Source organism: Mixophyes fleayi, chromosome 5, assembly GCF_038048845.1.
Source record: "Mixophyes fleayi isolate aMixFle1 chromosome 5, aMixFle1.hap1, whole genome shotgun sequence".
Classification (NCBI taxonomy): domain Eukaryota; kingdom Metazoa; phylum Chordata; class Amphibia; order Anura; family Limnodynastidae; genus Mixophyes; species Mixophyes fleayi.
Window position 1 is genome coordinate 115392292 of NC_134406.1, and position 13288 is coordinate 115405579.

The window sequence follows — 13288 nt, forward strand, 5'->3', positions numbered from 1 at the left end:
TGGAGTGTCTGTAATGTATTTTGCTTGTGCCAAATGTAGGACAAAGATTCCTATGGGACAGCATGACAAGAGTGCCCTTTGTACTGCCTGTGAGGCCGGAGCTCAGGAGCGTGTCCCGCCCCAGCACAAACACCAGCAGCCATGGAAGAGCCGCCTTGGATTAAGTCCTTTGCCTCAGCCATGGAGAAGTTTACTAATGTGATGTTACAGGCCGAAGATGTACATCAGAACACTGCCGCAAACACACAGGTAGCTCTCTCTACAGAGCAGCGCTCAACACACACAGAGGCTGTGGGGGTAACCCTATGGAAAGTTCAATCACATCTTCGCAGAGTTCTCTAGCTCAGAGTGATGATCGCCTGCTTTCGGTCTCCCACAGAGCAAAACGGGTTATACTAGATGTAAACCAGGATCGTAGCCCAGACTCAGATCATCCCTCAGATGAGGGTGGGGATTTAGACCTGGGTACACAGGAGGAAGACTCGCTGAGCATAATATCTGCCTCGGTCAGTAATGTAGAGAGTCTTGTGTTAGGTATTAGACATACCTTAGGCTTCCCAGATCCTGAACCCTCGGCTCCCTCAGGTTTCAAAAGGACATAATCCCAGGTGATGTCTTTTCCACCGTCTTCAGAGATGGTGCAAATAGTGAAGGACGCTTTGTTAAAACCAGGAAAACCGTTCGTTATGCCGCGTAGGTTTAAGAGCCTTTATCCTCTTCCGGCAGAGGATTCTATTAAATGGGAGGCGTCTCTTAAGCTGGACAGATCGATCGTCCGGTTGTCTTCTTCCTCTGCCATCCCTACCCAGGAGAGAGTATCTCTCAGAGACCCTACAGACAAAAGTGCGATAATGCTCTCCGGTCTGCATATATTGCTTCTGGCAGCTTGTTTAGACCCACAATGGCCATTGCATGGGCCAATAAGGTGGTGCAGATGTGGGCGGAACAGTTGGTTTCGGGCATTCAAAATAATGCTCCGCTGCCAGATCTCCTTTCTCTGGCTGAGCATATTCAGAAGACGTCGGACTATTTGGGGCAGGCATCCATGGATGCAGTGGCAGGCAATGCTAGAATTGGCGGTCTTATTATTGCCTCACGACGCTCCCTATGGTTAAGTTTGTGGACTACGGACGCCGAGTCAAAAAGATTTTTGGAGATCCTGCCTTTTGATGGAGTCACTATGTTCGGGGCGGAGCTTGAGAAAGTTATTGAGGTAGCCACTGGGGGTAAGATTAATGTTCTCCCCATGGGATCCCGAAAACCTCGCCAGGCTCTTTTTCGCTCCTTTTGCTCCTTCTCCCAGGGCCGCAGTGGCCCACCAAGAGGTCAGTCAGCCGTTTCTAGAGGAGGGGGTGGCAGAGGTAGGGGCGCTCCCAGACGGGGAGCGTTGCGCCCCAGCGATAAACCTGCAGCATGACTCCTCCGCCCCCACGGGTACCCGACTCCTTCTTTTCAAGCGCCATTGGTGGTCAGTCACAACGGACGCTTGGAATCTGGGAGTGGTGTCAAGGGGATATGTTATAGACTTGATCCAACCTCCCCCAACAAGGTTCCTTTCCTCCCCTGTGCCCGCTTGTCCCCTCAGATGTCAGGCTTTCTGGAGGCGTTGTCGAAGCTTCAGGGGTCAGGAGTGGTGGTTCCGGCGCAGGAAAGAGGTCAGGGGTTCTACTCCAATCTCTTCCTGGTGCCGAAAACGGACGGAACATTTTGCCCTATACTGAACCTCAAGTCTCTAAAAAAAGCAGGTGATAGCCCAGAGGTTAAAGATGGAGTACCTTCGGACGGTGATTGCAGGTATGGAAGAGGGAGAGTTTCTGGCTTCCATCGACATAAAGGATGCTTATCTGCATGTCCCCATATGGGAGCGTCGTCACCATCTTCTGCGGTTTTCCGCAGGGCCGGCCCATTTTCAGTTCAGGGCCCTACCTTTCGGCCTGGCTTCCGCTCCTCGAGTTTTCATCAAAATCATGGCCACTATGGCGAGTGTAATGAGGCGAAAGGGAGTCACGATAGTCCCTTATCTAGATGACCTTCTTTTAAAGGCGAAGTGCAGAGATTTTAGCTCGCCATGTACAGACCACGATGGAGTTCTTGGAGGCCCATGGGTGGATCCTGAATGTACCAAAATCATCCCTCATTCCAACTCCGCGCATGCGCTTTCTGGGCTTGGCGTTCGACACGGTTGCACACAGAGTTTTCCTTCCTCAGAACAAAATCAACGCCCTCCAGCGGAGAACCAGAACGCTGCTGGATTGTCCTCATTTTTCCATGCTCACCTGCATGAAACTGCTTGGGACCATGGTGTCTGTTTACGAGGCGGTACCGTTTGCCCAGTGCCATTCCCGCTCTCTCCAATTAGAGATCCTTCGGAAGAGGTCAGGGTCGCAGGAACATCTAGACAGGCAGATCATTCGCCTGTCACGACCAACTCGCCTTTCATTGACATGGTGGTTGTCCACAAGGAATCTGAACAAAGGTCAGACCCTCCATTCGGACCTCTGGACCTTAGTTACCACAGACGCAAGTCTTTCAGGCTGTGGAGGAGTCACAGGAGCCTTAAGGTTTCAGGGACTCTGGTCTCCCCAAGAGGCTTCTCTTCCGATAAATGTCTTGGAACTGAGGGCGGTTCACAGGACCTTAACAAAGGCGCAGGGGTTCATCAAAGGGAAACCTCTTCAAATTCAGTTGGACAATGCCACGGCCATGGCATACTTAAATCATCACGGGGGGGGGGACTCGCAGCACGGGAGCCATGCAGGAGGCAGCCAAGATCATGATCTGGGCGGAACATTATGTGCCCCAGATTTCGGCTGTATATATCCCAGGAGTAGACAACTGGGAAGCCGATTTCCTCAGCAGGCAGAAGGTTCACCCGAGGGAGTGGTCTCTGTGCAAGGATGTCTTTGCCCTTCTAGTTCAACGCTGGGGTATGCCGGAAATAGACCTCATGGCCTCCAGGCTGAATCATCAGGTTCCCCGGTATTGCGCCAAGTCCCGGGACCCTCTAGCACACGCAGCCGATGCCATGGCAATTCCATGGCACTTCAGTCTGGTGTATCTGTTTCCAACTTTTCCGATTCTGTCGCGGGTTCTGAAGAAGCTGAAAAGAGAACGAGTTCCCGCGATCATAGTAGCCCCTCATTGGCCTCGCAGGGCGTGGGTTCTCAGACATTCTAGGGATGTCAGCAGGTCAGCCATTTCGTCTGCCCATGTGCCCAGACCTTCTCGTCCGGGCCCCCTTACTTTACCACGATTTAGATCGTCTGGCTTTGATGGTGTGGCTACTGAATCCTTGGTTCTCGGGGCTAAGGGTTTTTCGTCATAAGTTATTGTCACCATGATCAAGTCGAGGAAGTCATCATCTTCGGCAACTTATCACTGGAAGACCTATATCCTCTAGTGTGAGTCTAAGGGTTTCCATACTTCCAGATTTAGCCTGTCCAGACTGTTGGCTTTTTTGCAGGAGGGCCTGGATAAGGGACTCAGGCTGGGTTCCCTTAAGGTACAGGTATCTGCGCTATCTATTTATTTTCAGCGAAAACTGGCACCTCTGAGTGAGGTCCAGACTTTTTTGCAGGGGGTTCTTCATATTCAGCCCCCATTCTCTCATCCAGTAGAGCCCTGGGACTTAAAATTGGTGCTGAGAGCACTTTGTCTACCGCCATTCGAACCTCTTCAGACGGCAGAATTGCACCATCTTACGTGGAAGACGGCTTTTCTATTAGCTATTTCTTCGGCTAGGAGAGTGTCGGAGCTGGCAGCGCTCTGCTGTAGCTCTCCATTTCTTGTGTTTCACGAGGATAGAGCGGTGCTACGTACAAAGCCCTCGTTTATCCCAAAAGTAGTGTCTAGGTTCCATCTCAATCAGGAGATTGTTGTTCCAGCATTCCGGCCGTGTTTGTCTTCCTCTTCTACTTCAGTTGACTCTGTTGATTACGACTTGCAGTTGTTGGATGTTGTTCGGGCTCTCCGGTGCTATGTTGACCGCACAGCCTCAGTTCGCAAGACTAAAGATCTGTTTGTCTTATACAATGTGAAGAAGCGTGGCTGGCTGGCGTCAAAACAGGCTATTGCTCGGTGGATCACCTCCACCATTAGCCTGGTTTATGTCCGAGCGTCTCGGCCAGTTCCTCACGTGCTTAGGGCTCACTCTACCAGGGCGTCTTGGGCGGCGCGTCATGGTGCTTCAGCTGAACAGCTATGCAAAGCGGCCACTTGGACATCTGTTCATACTTTTGTCAAGTTTTACAGATTGCAGGCTTTCGCATCGTCCGATGCGAGTTTTGGCAGGAAATTATTACGCGCAGCTGCTCCAGAGCATTCCCTCCCTTAGAGGCAGCTTTGGTATGTCCCCAATGTCTCGCGGTGTCCCCATGTGGTAGGAAAGAGAAAAGAGGATTTTTACTCACCATAAAATCAATTTCTCTTACTCCACTGGGGAACACTGCGCACCCTCCCTTGCTGTGTAGACAATCTGATTGTGAATGTTTTTTGCTTCTATTCCTTGCCCCTTGGGGCGGCTCCTTTATAGTACACTTGGTTAGTCAAAACTGAGGTATCTTCAGGAGAGGAGGGGCGTGAAAATCATAGAAGATTATTAGTGACTGAACTCCCACAACCACTACTATACCCCAATGTCTCGCAGTGTCCCCCAGTGGAGTAAGAGAAATTGATTTTACGGTGAGTAAAAATCCTTTTTTTGGGCTATATACACCACCACAATGGATTTGAAATGAAACAATTAAGATGTGCTTAAACTGCAGACTTTCAGCTTTAATTTGAGGGAATTTATATCCAAATCAGGTGAACGGTGTAGGAATTACAATGGTTTCTATATGTGCCTCCCACTTTTTAAGGGACCAAAAGTAATGGGACAAACTAAACAATCCTACATCAAACTTTCACTTTTTAATAATTTGTTGCAAATCATTTGCAGTCAATTACAGCCTGAAGTCTGGAACGCATAGACATCACCAGACGCTGGGTTTCATCCCTGGTGATGCTCTGCCAGGCCTCTACTGCAAATGTCTTCAGTTCATCCTTGTTCTTGGGGCATTTTCCCTTCAGTTTTGTCTTCATCAAGTGAAATGCATGTTCAATCGGATTCAGGTCAGGTGATTGACTTGGCCATTGCATAACATTCCACTTGTTAGCCTTAAAAAACTCTTTGGTTGATTTTGCGGTATGCTTCAGGTCATTGTCCATCTGCACTGTGAAGCGCCGTCCAATGAGTTCTGAAGCATTTGACTGAATATGAGCAGATAATATTGCCCGAACTTATGTCAGCAGTCACATCATCAATTAATACAAGGGAACCAGTTCCATTGGCAGCCATTACATGCCCACGCCATGACACTACCACCAACATGCTTCACTGGTGAGGTGGCATGTTTTGGATCATGAGCAGTTCCTTTCCTTCTCCATACTCTTCTCTTCCCATCATTCTGGTACAAGTGGATCTTTGTCTCATCTGTCCGTAGGATGTTGTTCCAGAACTGTAATGGCTTTTTTAGATGTTGTTTGCCAAACTCTAATCTGGTCTTCCTGTTTTTGTGGCTCACAAATGGTTTACATCTTGTGGTGAACCCTATATATTCACTCTTGTGAAGTCTTCTCTTGATTTGTTGACTTTGACACATATACACCCACATCCTGGAGAGTGTTCTTGATTTGGCCAACTGTTGTGAAGGGGTTTTTCTTCACCAGGGAAAAAATTCTTCTGTCATCCACCAAAGTTGTTTACCTTGGTCTTCCGGGTTTTTTGGTGTTGCTGATCTCTCTGGTGCATTTTCTTTTTAAGAATATTCCAAACAGTTGATTTGGCCACACCTAATGTTTTTACTATCTCTTTGATGGGTTTGTTTTGATTTTTCAGCCTAATGATGGTTTGCTTCACTGATAGTGACACATCTTTGGATCTCATATTGAAGGTCGACAGCAACAGATTCAAAATGCAAATGTCACACCTAGAATCAACTCCAGACCTTTTACCTGCTTATTTGATGATGAAATAACGAGGGAATAGCCCACACATGTCCATGAAATAGCTTTTGAGTCGATTGTCCCATTACTTTTGGTCCCTTTAAAAAGTGGGACGCACATATAGAAACCGTTGTAATTCCTACACCGGTGACCTGATTTAGATGTAAATACCCTCAAATTAAAGCTGAAAGTCTGCAGTTAAAGCACATCTTAATTGTTCATCTCAAATCCCACACGATACGCTATATTGTTTAGCCCATGAGTCTGGGATTGCAAACGTCTTGGTGTCTGAGTTGACGGACCGTTTTATATTTCGGTTATCTACCCTAGGTTGTAATCTTTCTTGGCTGCATTAAGACCAGCAGCGTGAGCTCTTTCAAAGTACGATTTTGTTTAACATAACCCATTTCACGTGGAGGATTTATCTAATCGGATCCAGATTATAGGTGCACCTTATTATTGATACTCCTCTCAGAGATGGGGATTTGTTTGTATATGCATGCATTTGAGTACTATCCATGTTTTTAAATATGTATTTGTTTTATTACATATTTTTTAAATAATCCACATTGCAGTGCCAGTTTCTGGAGGACTTGAAATATTGTTTATTCTACGGGATTGCAGACCCAGTGCAGTAGTCACTCAATCCTTCTCCATAATTTGCTCCAAAGGATATTTTGTTGTTTTTAGCATTAGAAACACCCTGAGGCTTCTAAAGCAGTCACATTTTGTGGCACTAATGTCTTGGAGCTAAAACACTCCCAAGTTCTCTCAATATTTTTTTTAAATTTGCTGGTATTTATTGTTAAACTTTGAGATAAATTTGATAAACTCTTATGAGACCAATATATCTGCTATTTTATTTATTTCTCTTCCTCTGTTCTGGTAATGACTTCTAATCCAAATTGTTTGGAAATAACAGGCTTTACTGTAGCAACTTTTTTGGATAACCTTGGTTAAGATCTCAAATTGAGACTGTTAAGTGCAGTTTAATTCAGTGATGTTGTTATTCCATGGTTTATGATGTCCACTTTTATAATGCAGATATTTATTAGAGTCCACTGGTTTACTAAAATTTTAAGATATAATCTAAAGTGTCCTCTATTTAGAGGGTAATATTCAGAAAGTGTTCTGACTGTGATTGAAAGTGTGAGTAAACTTTTCAAATTTATTAGAACTTATATATGTGACAAAATCAAATGCCGATCAGTGGCCCCATCCCACATAATAAACACGTTTTCAATATAACAGCCACAGAACACCAGGACAATCCCACAAAAACTCTTGCTCGAATCTGCCATTTTGTAAGTTTGTGGCTGTAAAATAAAACAGGAGTGTTAAACAAAAAATAATTTTGTGCCAAAATAAACTTGATTTGAGTCAAAAAGAAACTTGTGTTGCCTGCCGAAGATCCTTACTTTGTCACGTAAATAGGTGTTTATTTCAGAGAGGCAATGTGGCTTTGTAAAAGTAATCTACAAAAAATGAAAGGTATATAAAATCAACAATAATACATATGCATGGGAATATATGCACAGTTTATATAGAAGTTGGTGTGTTAATTGTGTTATGTAAAAAGTATTTCCTTTATAGCATACAATTCATTAATACATACAAATAAGACAATTAACACACCAAGGCAATTCTGCCATGTTTAATTTATCTTTTTTGAACTTGTGCTGCTATGTTTTATTCTCTAATGAAAAATTGCATAGCAACAATGTAAATATCGCCAAAAATAAAAAAATCTGTTTCGGGAGGCGTGTCCTTATCCCAAAAAGTTAATTACTTGGGGGCCGGTGAAAGTGCAGCAGACATTTTTCCTTCTGCCGACTCAGCATTTTTTTATTTTTTTGGGGGTGGAATTATTTGTTAATGTGGGCAGGTAGCATGTTGCAGATTTTATGTGCTTTGGTGATATACAATTTTGTAACAGACTTGCATCAAATCTTGTTTTGTGTTTAACATCCAGATCTTGAACCTGCCCCTAGTATAAATTATGGACCAGACAGCAATCTGGAGAAGATGGACTTCACCAATGAGGATTTTACTGGCACAGATTGCAAATCTACACTTCGTAAACGTATTTTAACTTTTCAAGGTAGTTTCCAGCAAAATTGGATTCTTCAATAGTAAAAGTTCCTTGCTATCGATTTATGTCTCCCTTTACAAACTGTCCTCCTCATTGTAATCATTTCCATGGCAAATACATTATATGGACAAAATTATTCGGTCTCTTGACCATTACTCCAACATGGACTGTAAGGACATTGTATTCAAATTTGCTTACTTTAATATAGAGCTGGTCCCCCTTTTGCAGTGATAACAGCTTCCACTCTTTTTTGGAAGGCTTTCCATGAAATATTGTAAGTAGTGTTTCTGTAGGAATTTGTGCCCATTCATTCTGTAGAGTATTGATGAGGTCAGGCACTGATGTTGGACGAGAAGGGCTGGAGTTCATCCCAAAGGTGTTCAATGAGGTTGAGGTCAGGGCTCTCTGTGGGCCAGTCAAGTTCTTACATACTGAACTCCTTAAACCAAGTCTTTTGTAGTCCTTGCTCTGTGCACTGGGGCCTTCCCCAAACTGTTGCCACAAAGTTGGAAGCATAGCATTGTCCAAAATGACTTGGTATATTGAAGCATATAGATTTCCCTTCACTGGAGATAAGAGGCCTAGCCCAAACCCTGAATAACAGCCCCATACCATTATTCCTCCTCCACCAAACTTCACAGTTGGCATAATGCAGTCAGGCAGGTAACGTTCTCAAGTCATCTGGCAAACAGAAAAGCTTGATTTGTCACTCCACAGAACACGTTTTCACTGCTCCACAGTCCAGTCTCTGTGTGCTTTACACCACTCCATCCATCGCTTGGCATTGGTCTTGGTGATGTGAGGTTTGCATGCAGCTGCTCCACCATGGAAACACATTCCATTAAGCACAGCGCACAGTTTTTGTGCTTACATTGATGCCATGGGAAGTTCAGAACTCTTCAGGTATGGAATCGGCAAAGCGCTGGCGACTTTTACGCACCATGCATGTTAGTAGTCGTTGACCCTGCTCTATGTTTTTACATTGTCTTTCGCTTCTAGGCTGAGTTGCTGTTGTTCCCAAACGCTTCTACTTTCTAATAATATCACTTACATTTTACCGTGGAATATCCAGCAAGGATGCTATTTCTTATTGCAAATGTGGTATCCTATCACCGAAACACACATGAAGTCACTGAGCTCTTCGGAGCGTCCAATTTTGTATCGCAAATGTAGACTGCGTGGCTGGGTGCTTGATTTTATACACCTCTGGCAATTCAATAATTAACAGGTGTGGACAAAAACTGTTCCATACACAATGTTAATACAACTGCAGTTCCAGCTCACAAAAGCATCTCAGTCTAATTTCCAGGCTACATATTATAAAAGTGCTGCTGGACTGGATAGATTTGCTATGCAGCTCAGAAAGCTTTAGCCTGCCACTTGGGCTATCGTAAACTGATTGCTAATTTCTGACTAGGATTTTGGTAACTGCAAATCTAATTATTATTGATTTCCTTCTAGTATTTATAAGTAAAATGGAAAATGTATTCATAAAACTTAAATCTAAAAATGAAATTGAAAGATTGCTTTTGACACATGTATTAAGTATACTTGCTCCTGGAAACATGTTTGTACACATGTTTTTACTTGCAGAATTAAAGGAAGCTAATGAAGCAGATCTGAAGAATGCAACATCTTGGTAAATATCTACATTTGAATTTGTTAAAGTAAGTTTCTTGCTGTTTTGTCTAGGGATATTGTGAAATCATCTATTTTTTTTTTTCTGTTGTAAGCAGTGGAAGCCTTTCTCAGGATTCTGTGGATATACGGGTAAGATGATCTCCCCTGGTTTTTCAAGGCAAATAAAAATATATATAATTATATCTAGTCTCTTGTGCCGTAGTTCCATATACCTTCATCATCATCACCATTTGTTTCTATAGCGCCCCTAATTATCACTATAACTATATAGGTACATTATAGTTTTAATATATGGCAGCCTCTAAGAGAATAACCTAATTGTTATAGTAGCATTGAGTGCAGCTGCAGCTTTTGTGTGACATACACTTTTTTTTCTGCAGAAGGATGACCATGAGCATAATGAGGAAAATGACAGTGTTGTGGATGAAAATAGTGACCATAACAAAGAAGTATGCAACATGGTAAATGGCTAAAACCTTCTTTTTTTTTTTATATAATAAAATAGTAGAATTATTGTTAATTTAATTTCATTGATATACCCCATGGCAGCCATAGCAAATGGGTTAACTTCTTAGTCAGCTGAGTAGAGAGGTATGTAGTGTGACCTCTCCTTTTTAGTGTCCTTGAGAAACTTTCCAAGCTGTTGTACAAAGTGGAAAAAGAGAACGAGGCTGGGAAGATCTTGACGCCACTGAGAATTTTTAATGACCTCTCTGATCCATCTTGCAAAAGTATGTTTTGGATGGGGCATGCCCTTGATGAGGTCCTGCAGGCAGTACAAAAGTTGATCCTTCTTCCTGACGACTTTTATTCTTGAAACCTAGAGATTGATTGGACAAAATTCAGAGTATGGAATTGTAATTCTTCTTTAGCGTTGATTGGCTGTGGGCAGAGAGATGGAGGTATTATTGCTATGGAAAGAACAAAATAATATTCATTCTTAATGCTTTTTTTATCTGTATTTATGTTCATAAAAGGTTTCTTACAGCACAAGTCATGTAAGTCATCCACTTGCTGTGCTGATGTGATTTTGCTACCAAAAACAGTACCTTTAGAGTAAGCCACTTGAGTGGAACATCTTGTATAGATTCAAAAAGTCAAGGCATTAGAACCTCTAGATTTAAGATCTCAATATGTGACAAAAAGCTTGATAACCCCTTGTCTAATCCTCTTAGTGCCTGAAAGAATGTGTAAACAGGATCGTCGGATGCTAATGTGTTGTCCAGGAATATACTAAGGGCAGAAACTTAAACATTGAAAAATGAATCTCTTCCAAATTCTGTCATTTTCTTTCCAGCTTGCAGATGCACATCCACAACCTTGTAATAAGCATCATTGTGTTTTGGCAATGCCTGCTGAATTTCCACATCATGAAACAAAACGGCATCCAGATTTGGATGACAAATTGGTCCCTGGTCAGAAAATCTGGCTAGAGTGCCAGAGGCCACAGCTTTCCAGTTGCATTCCCCAAGCTACTGCAAAGTACAGACAACAAGAACAGAATCTGAGAATTTCTTTTATTGCCACTGCTTCTTTTCTGATTTTCTGTATGAGGCGGGAAATGAGAGGAAAGGAGGACATGTATATCCTACTTGAAAGTTCCATAGCACTGACAGGGAGGGCATCTATTCATTCAGTCTTGGCCATCTTGTTCCAAGTATAAAACTGGGTTACCTTGGTGTTCCGATTTGTATTTATCAATTTGTGAGAGCCAGAATGTCTGTACCACTAACTGAAAGACCTCTTTGTGTAATGACCATTCTCCTGGATGGGTCAGAAAACGCCAGGCGGCTGCGTTGTTGTCTTTGCACTTATGTCGGCCAGAAAAAAATCTGATATATTTTTCTGCGTTTCATGAAGCAGGTAGTTACTTCTGACATGGTGTTGTTTCTGGTGTTTCCTTACCAGATTATGAAGGCAATTACCGTCTGGCTGGCAGAAATTTTTTTGAGGTGTGTGTATCAACATCGGTTGAAAATGCTGAATCGCATGCCTTACTGCCCTCATCTCCAGAGTGTTTATGTGTAGATGTTATTTCTGCAGCCATGTGCCCTGTACCACTTGTGTTAAAAGATTCCAATTCCATTGGATGGTGTTTTCATCTTCTGTGAGTACCTTCTGTTCTAGTTCCGAGAGGGACATTGCCTGATTCTTCAAATTCAGATACTGACACCTTTTATTTCTTGTAAATGTAATGATCTGGTCCAGTGAAGCATAACTGCAGACTCACTAATTCAATAGATCTAGTTGAAGGCCTCAACTATGCTATGTGGCCAGTGGTAGAATTCTTATGGTGGAGGAGAACATTCCCAGGAGAGATAGGCATTATCAGTATAATGAAATGGACACTAGTTTCTGCGACTGAAGCTGATATGTGAGGTTTTGAATTTTGAAGAGTCTTTCCTTTGATAAGGACGTCATATCTGTTGCTGTATTTATCTTTACCTCCAAGGTGACTTTTTTTGCAGTATTGATGAGCCATTTGTGCTTTTTGTAAAAATTATATCACCTGAGTCGTACGGTTACAGGCTTTGTATAATGTTACGGAATTTGCTGGCGCTATATAAATAAATCTTCCCGTCACAAATTTGTTGTCCAGATAAGGCCAGACTGTGATGCCTTGTTTTGAGGAGACCCATGAGAACTGCAACCACTTCGGCAAATGTCATTGGCGATCTAGACAGGCCGAATAGAAGGCAAGTGATTTGCAAATTATGTCCTACTTACTATATAACATCTTAGAAAACGATGATTTTGAACTACGATGAAAATTTGGAGATAAGCACCCTGTAGATCTATGGATATAAGAATCCCTTTCTCCGCTGCATGTAAAATGGATTGAACTGATAAAATGCGAAGGTGTCTTGCTTGAATTAATTGTTTGAGCCTCCGCAAATCGAAATTAGTTTGAAAATCTTCTAATGATTTTTTTTACCAGAAAGAGCTTGGAATAGAAGCTAGTACCTGTCTGTTCTGACTGAACATGGGAAATTACTTTTTCTTGCAATCTATAGACTGATTTTAGAGACTTGGTACCCAGGACTTAACAAAAGTATTTCTTCTGGGCACCAAGTGAAACTTGATTTTTCACCACTTGTTGATGATGTCACAAGCCCAGTAAATTTTTATCGGTCAGCATCCATACCTCTGCATAGTTCTGAAATCCTGCGCCAACAGGGCTTGGTGAAAGCTGAAAGAAGACTGAGTCACTGTGAGTATCAAACAATAAATTTCTGCACTCATACCAGATAAAAGGGTGAATCTGCTGTGATTGACACAAATATGTATTAATAGCAAATTATTAAATAAGCAATTTAATGAAGGTTGTTAAAACATACAATATCCACAAATTGATTACAATAATAATACAAATAGAAAACAATTGATATAAAGCAAAATTCAAAATAGTCCAAATGCACATAAAAAATACCTATAAGAATTGGAAGGGATCCTATTAGGTTCCCTCCCTCATGTGTTCAATATGGTTTAACAGCAGAATTGTTTAATGTGTTCCCCCCACTATGTACCCCTTCAATCCTTCCCCTTTTTATTTTGTGTCCTTTCCTTACCCCC

General features: G+C 42.5%; 1 protein-coding gene and 1 long non-coding RNA gene across 9 annotated transcripts in view; one reads left to right on the top strand and one right to left on the bottom strand.

Annotated features, from left to right (window-relative positions):
• LOC142158614 (uncharacterized) overlaps positions 1 to 13288 on the bottom strand; it is a 183368-nt gene that overhangs the window by 79754 nt on the left and 90326 nt on the right. The window lies entirely within an intron of this gene.
• The window catches only part of LOC142158612 (uncharacterized), a 220247-nt gene that overhangs the window by 59233 nt on the left and 147726 nt on the right, over positions 1 to 13288 (top strand). For 7 of the 8 annotated variants that reach the window (XM_075212730.1, XM_075212735.1, XM_075212734.1 and 4 more), the window contains 4 exons: positions 7955 to 8083; positions 9668 to 9713; positions 9808 to 9844; positions 10096 to 10176. In XM_075212730.1, coding sequence (XP_075068831.1) covers positions 7955 to 8083; positions 9668 to 9713; positions 9808 to 9844; positions 10096 to 10176 — 293 coding nt within the window. The remainder of the gene's footprint in view (positions 1 to 7954; positions 8084 to 9667; positions 9714 to 9807; positions 9845 to 10095; positions 10177 to 13288) is intronic. The other variant, XM_075212731.1, reaches the window with a different exon arrangement.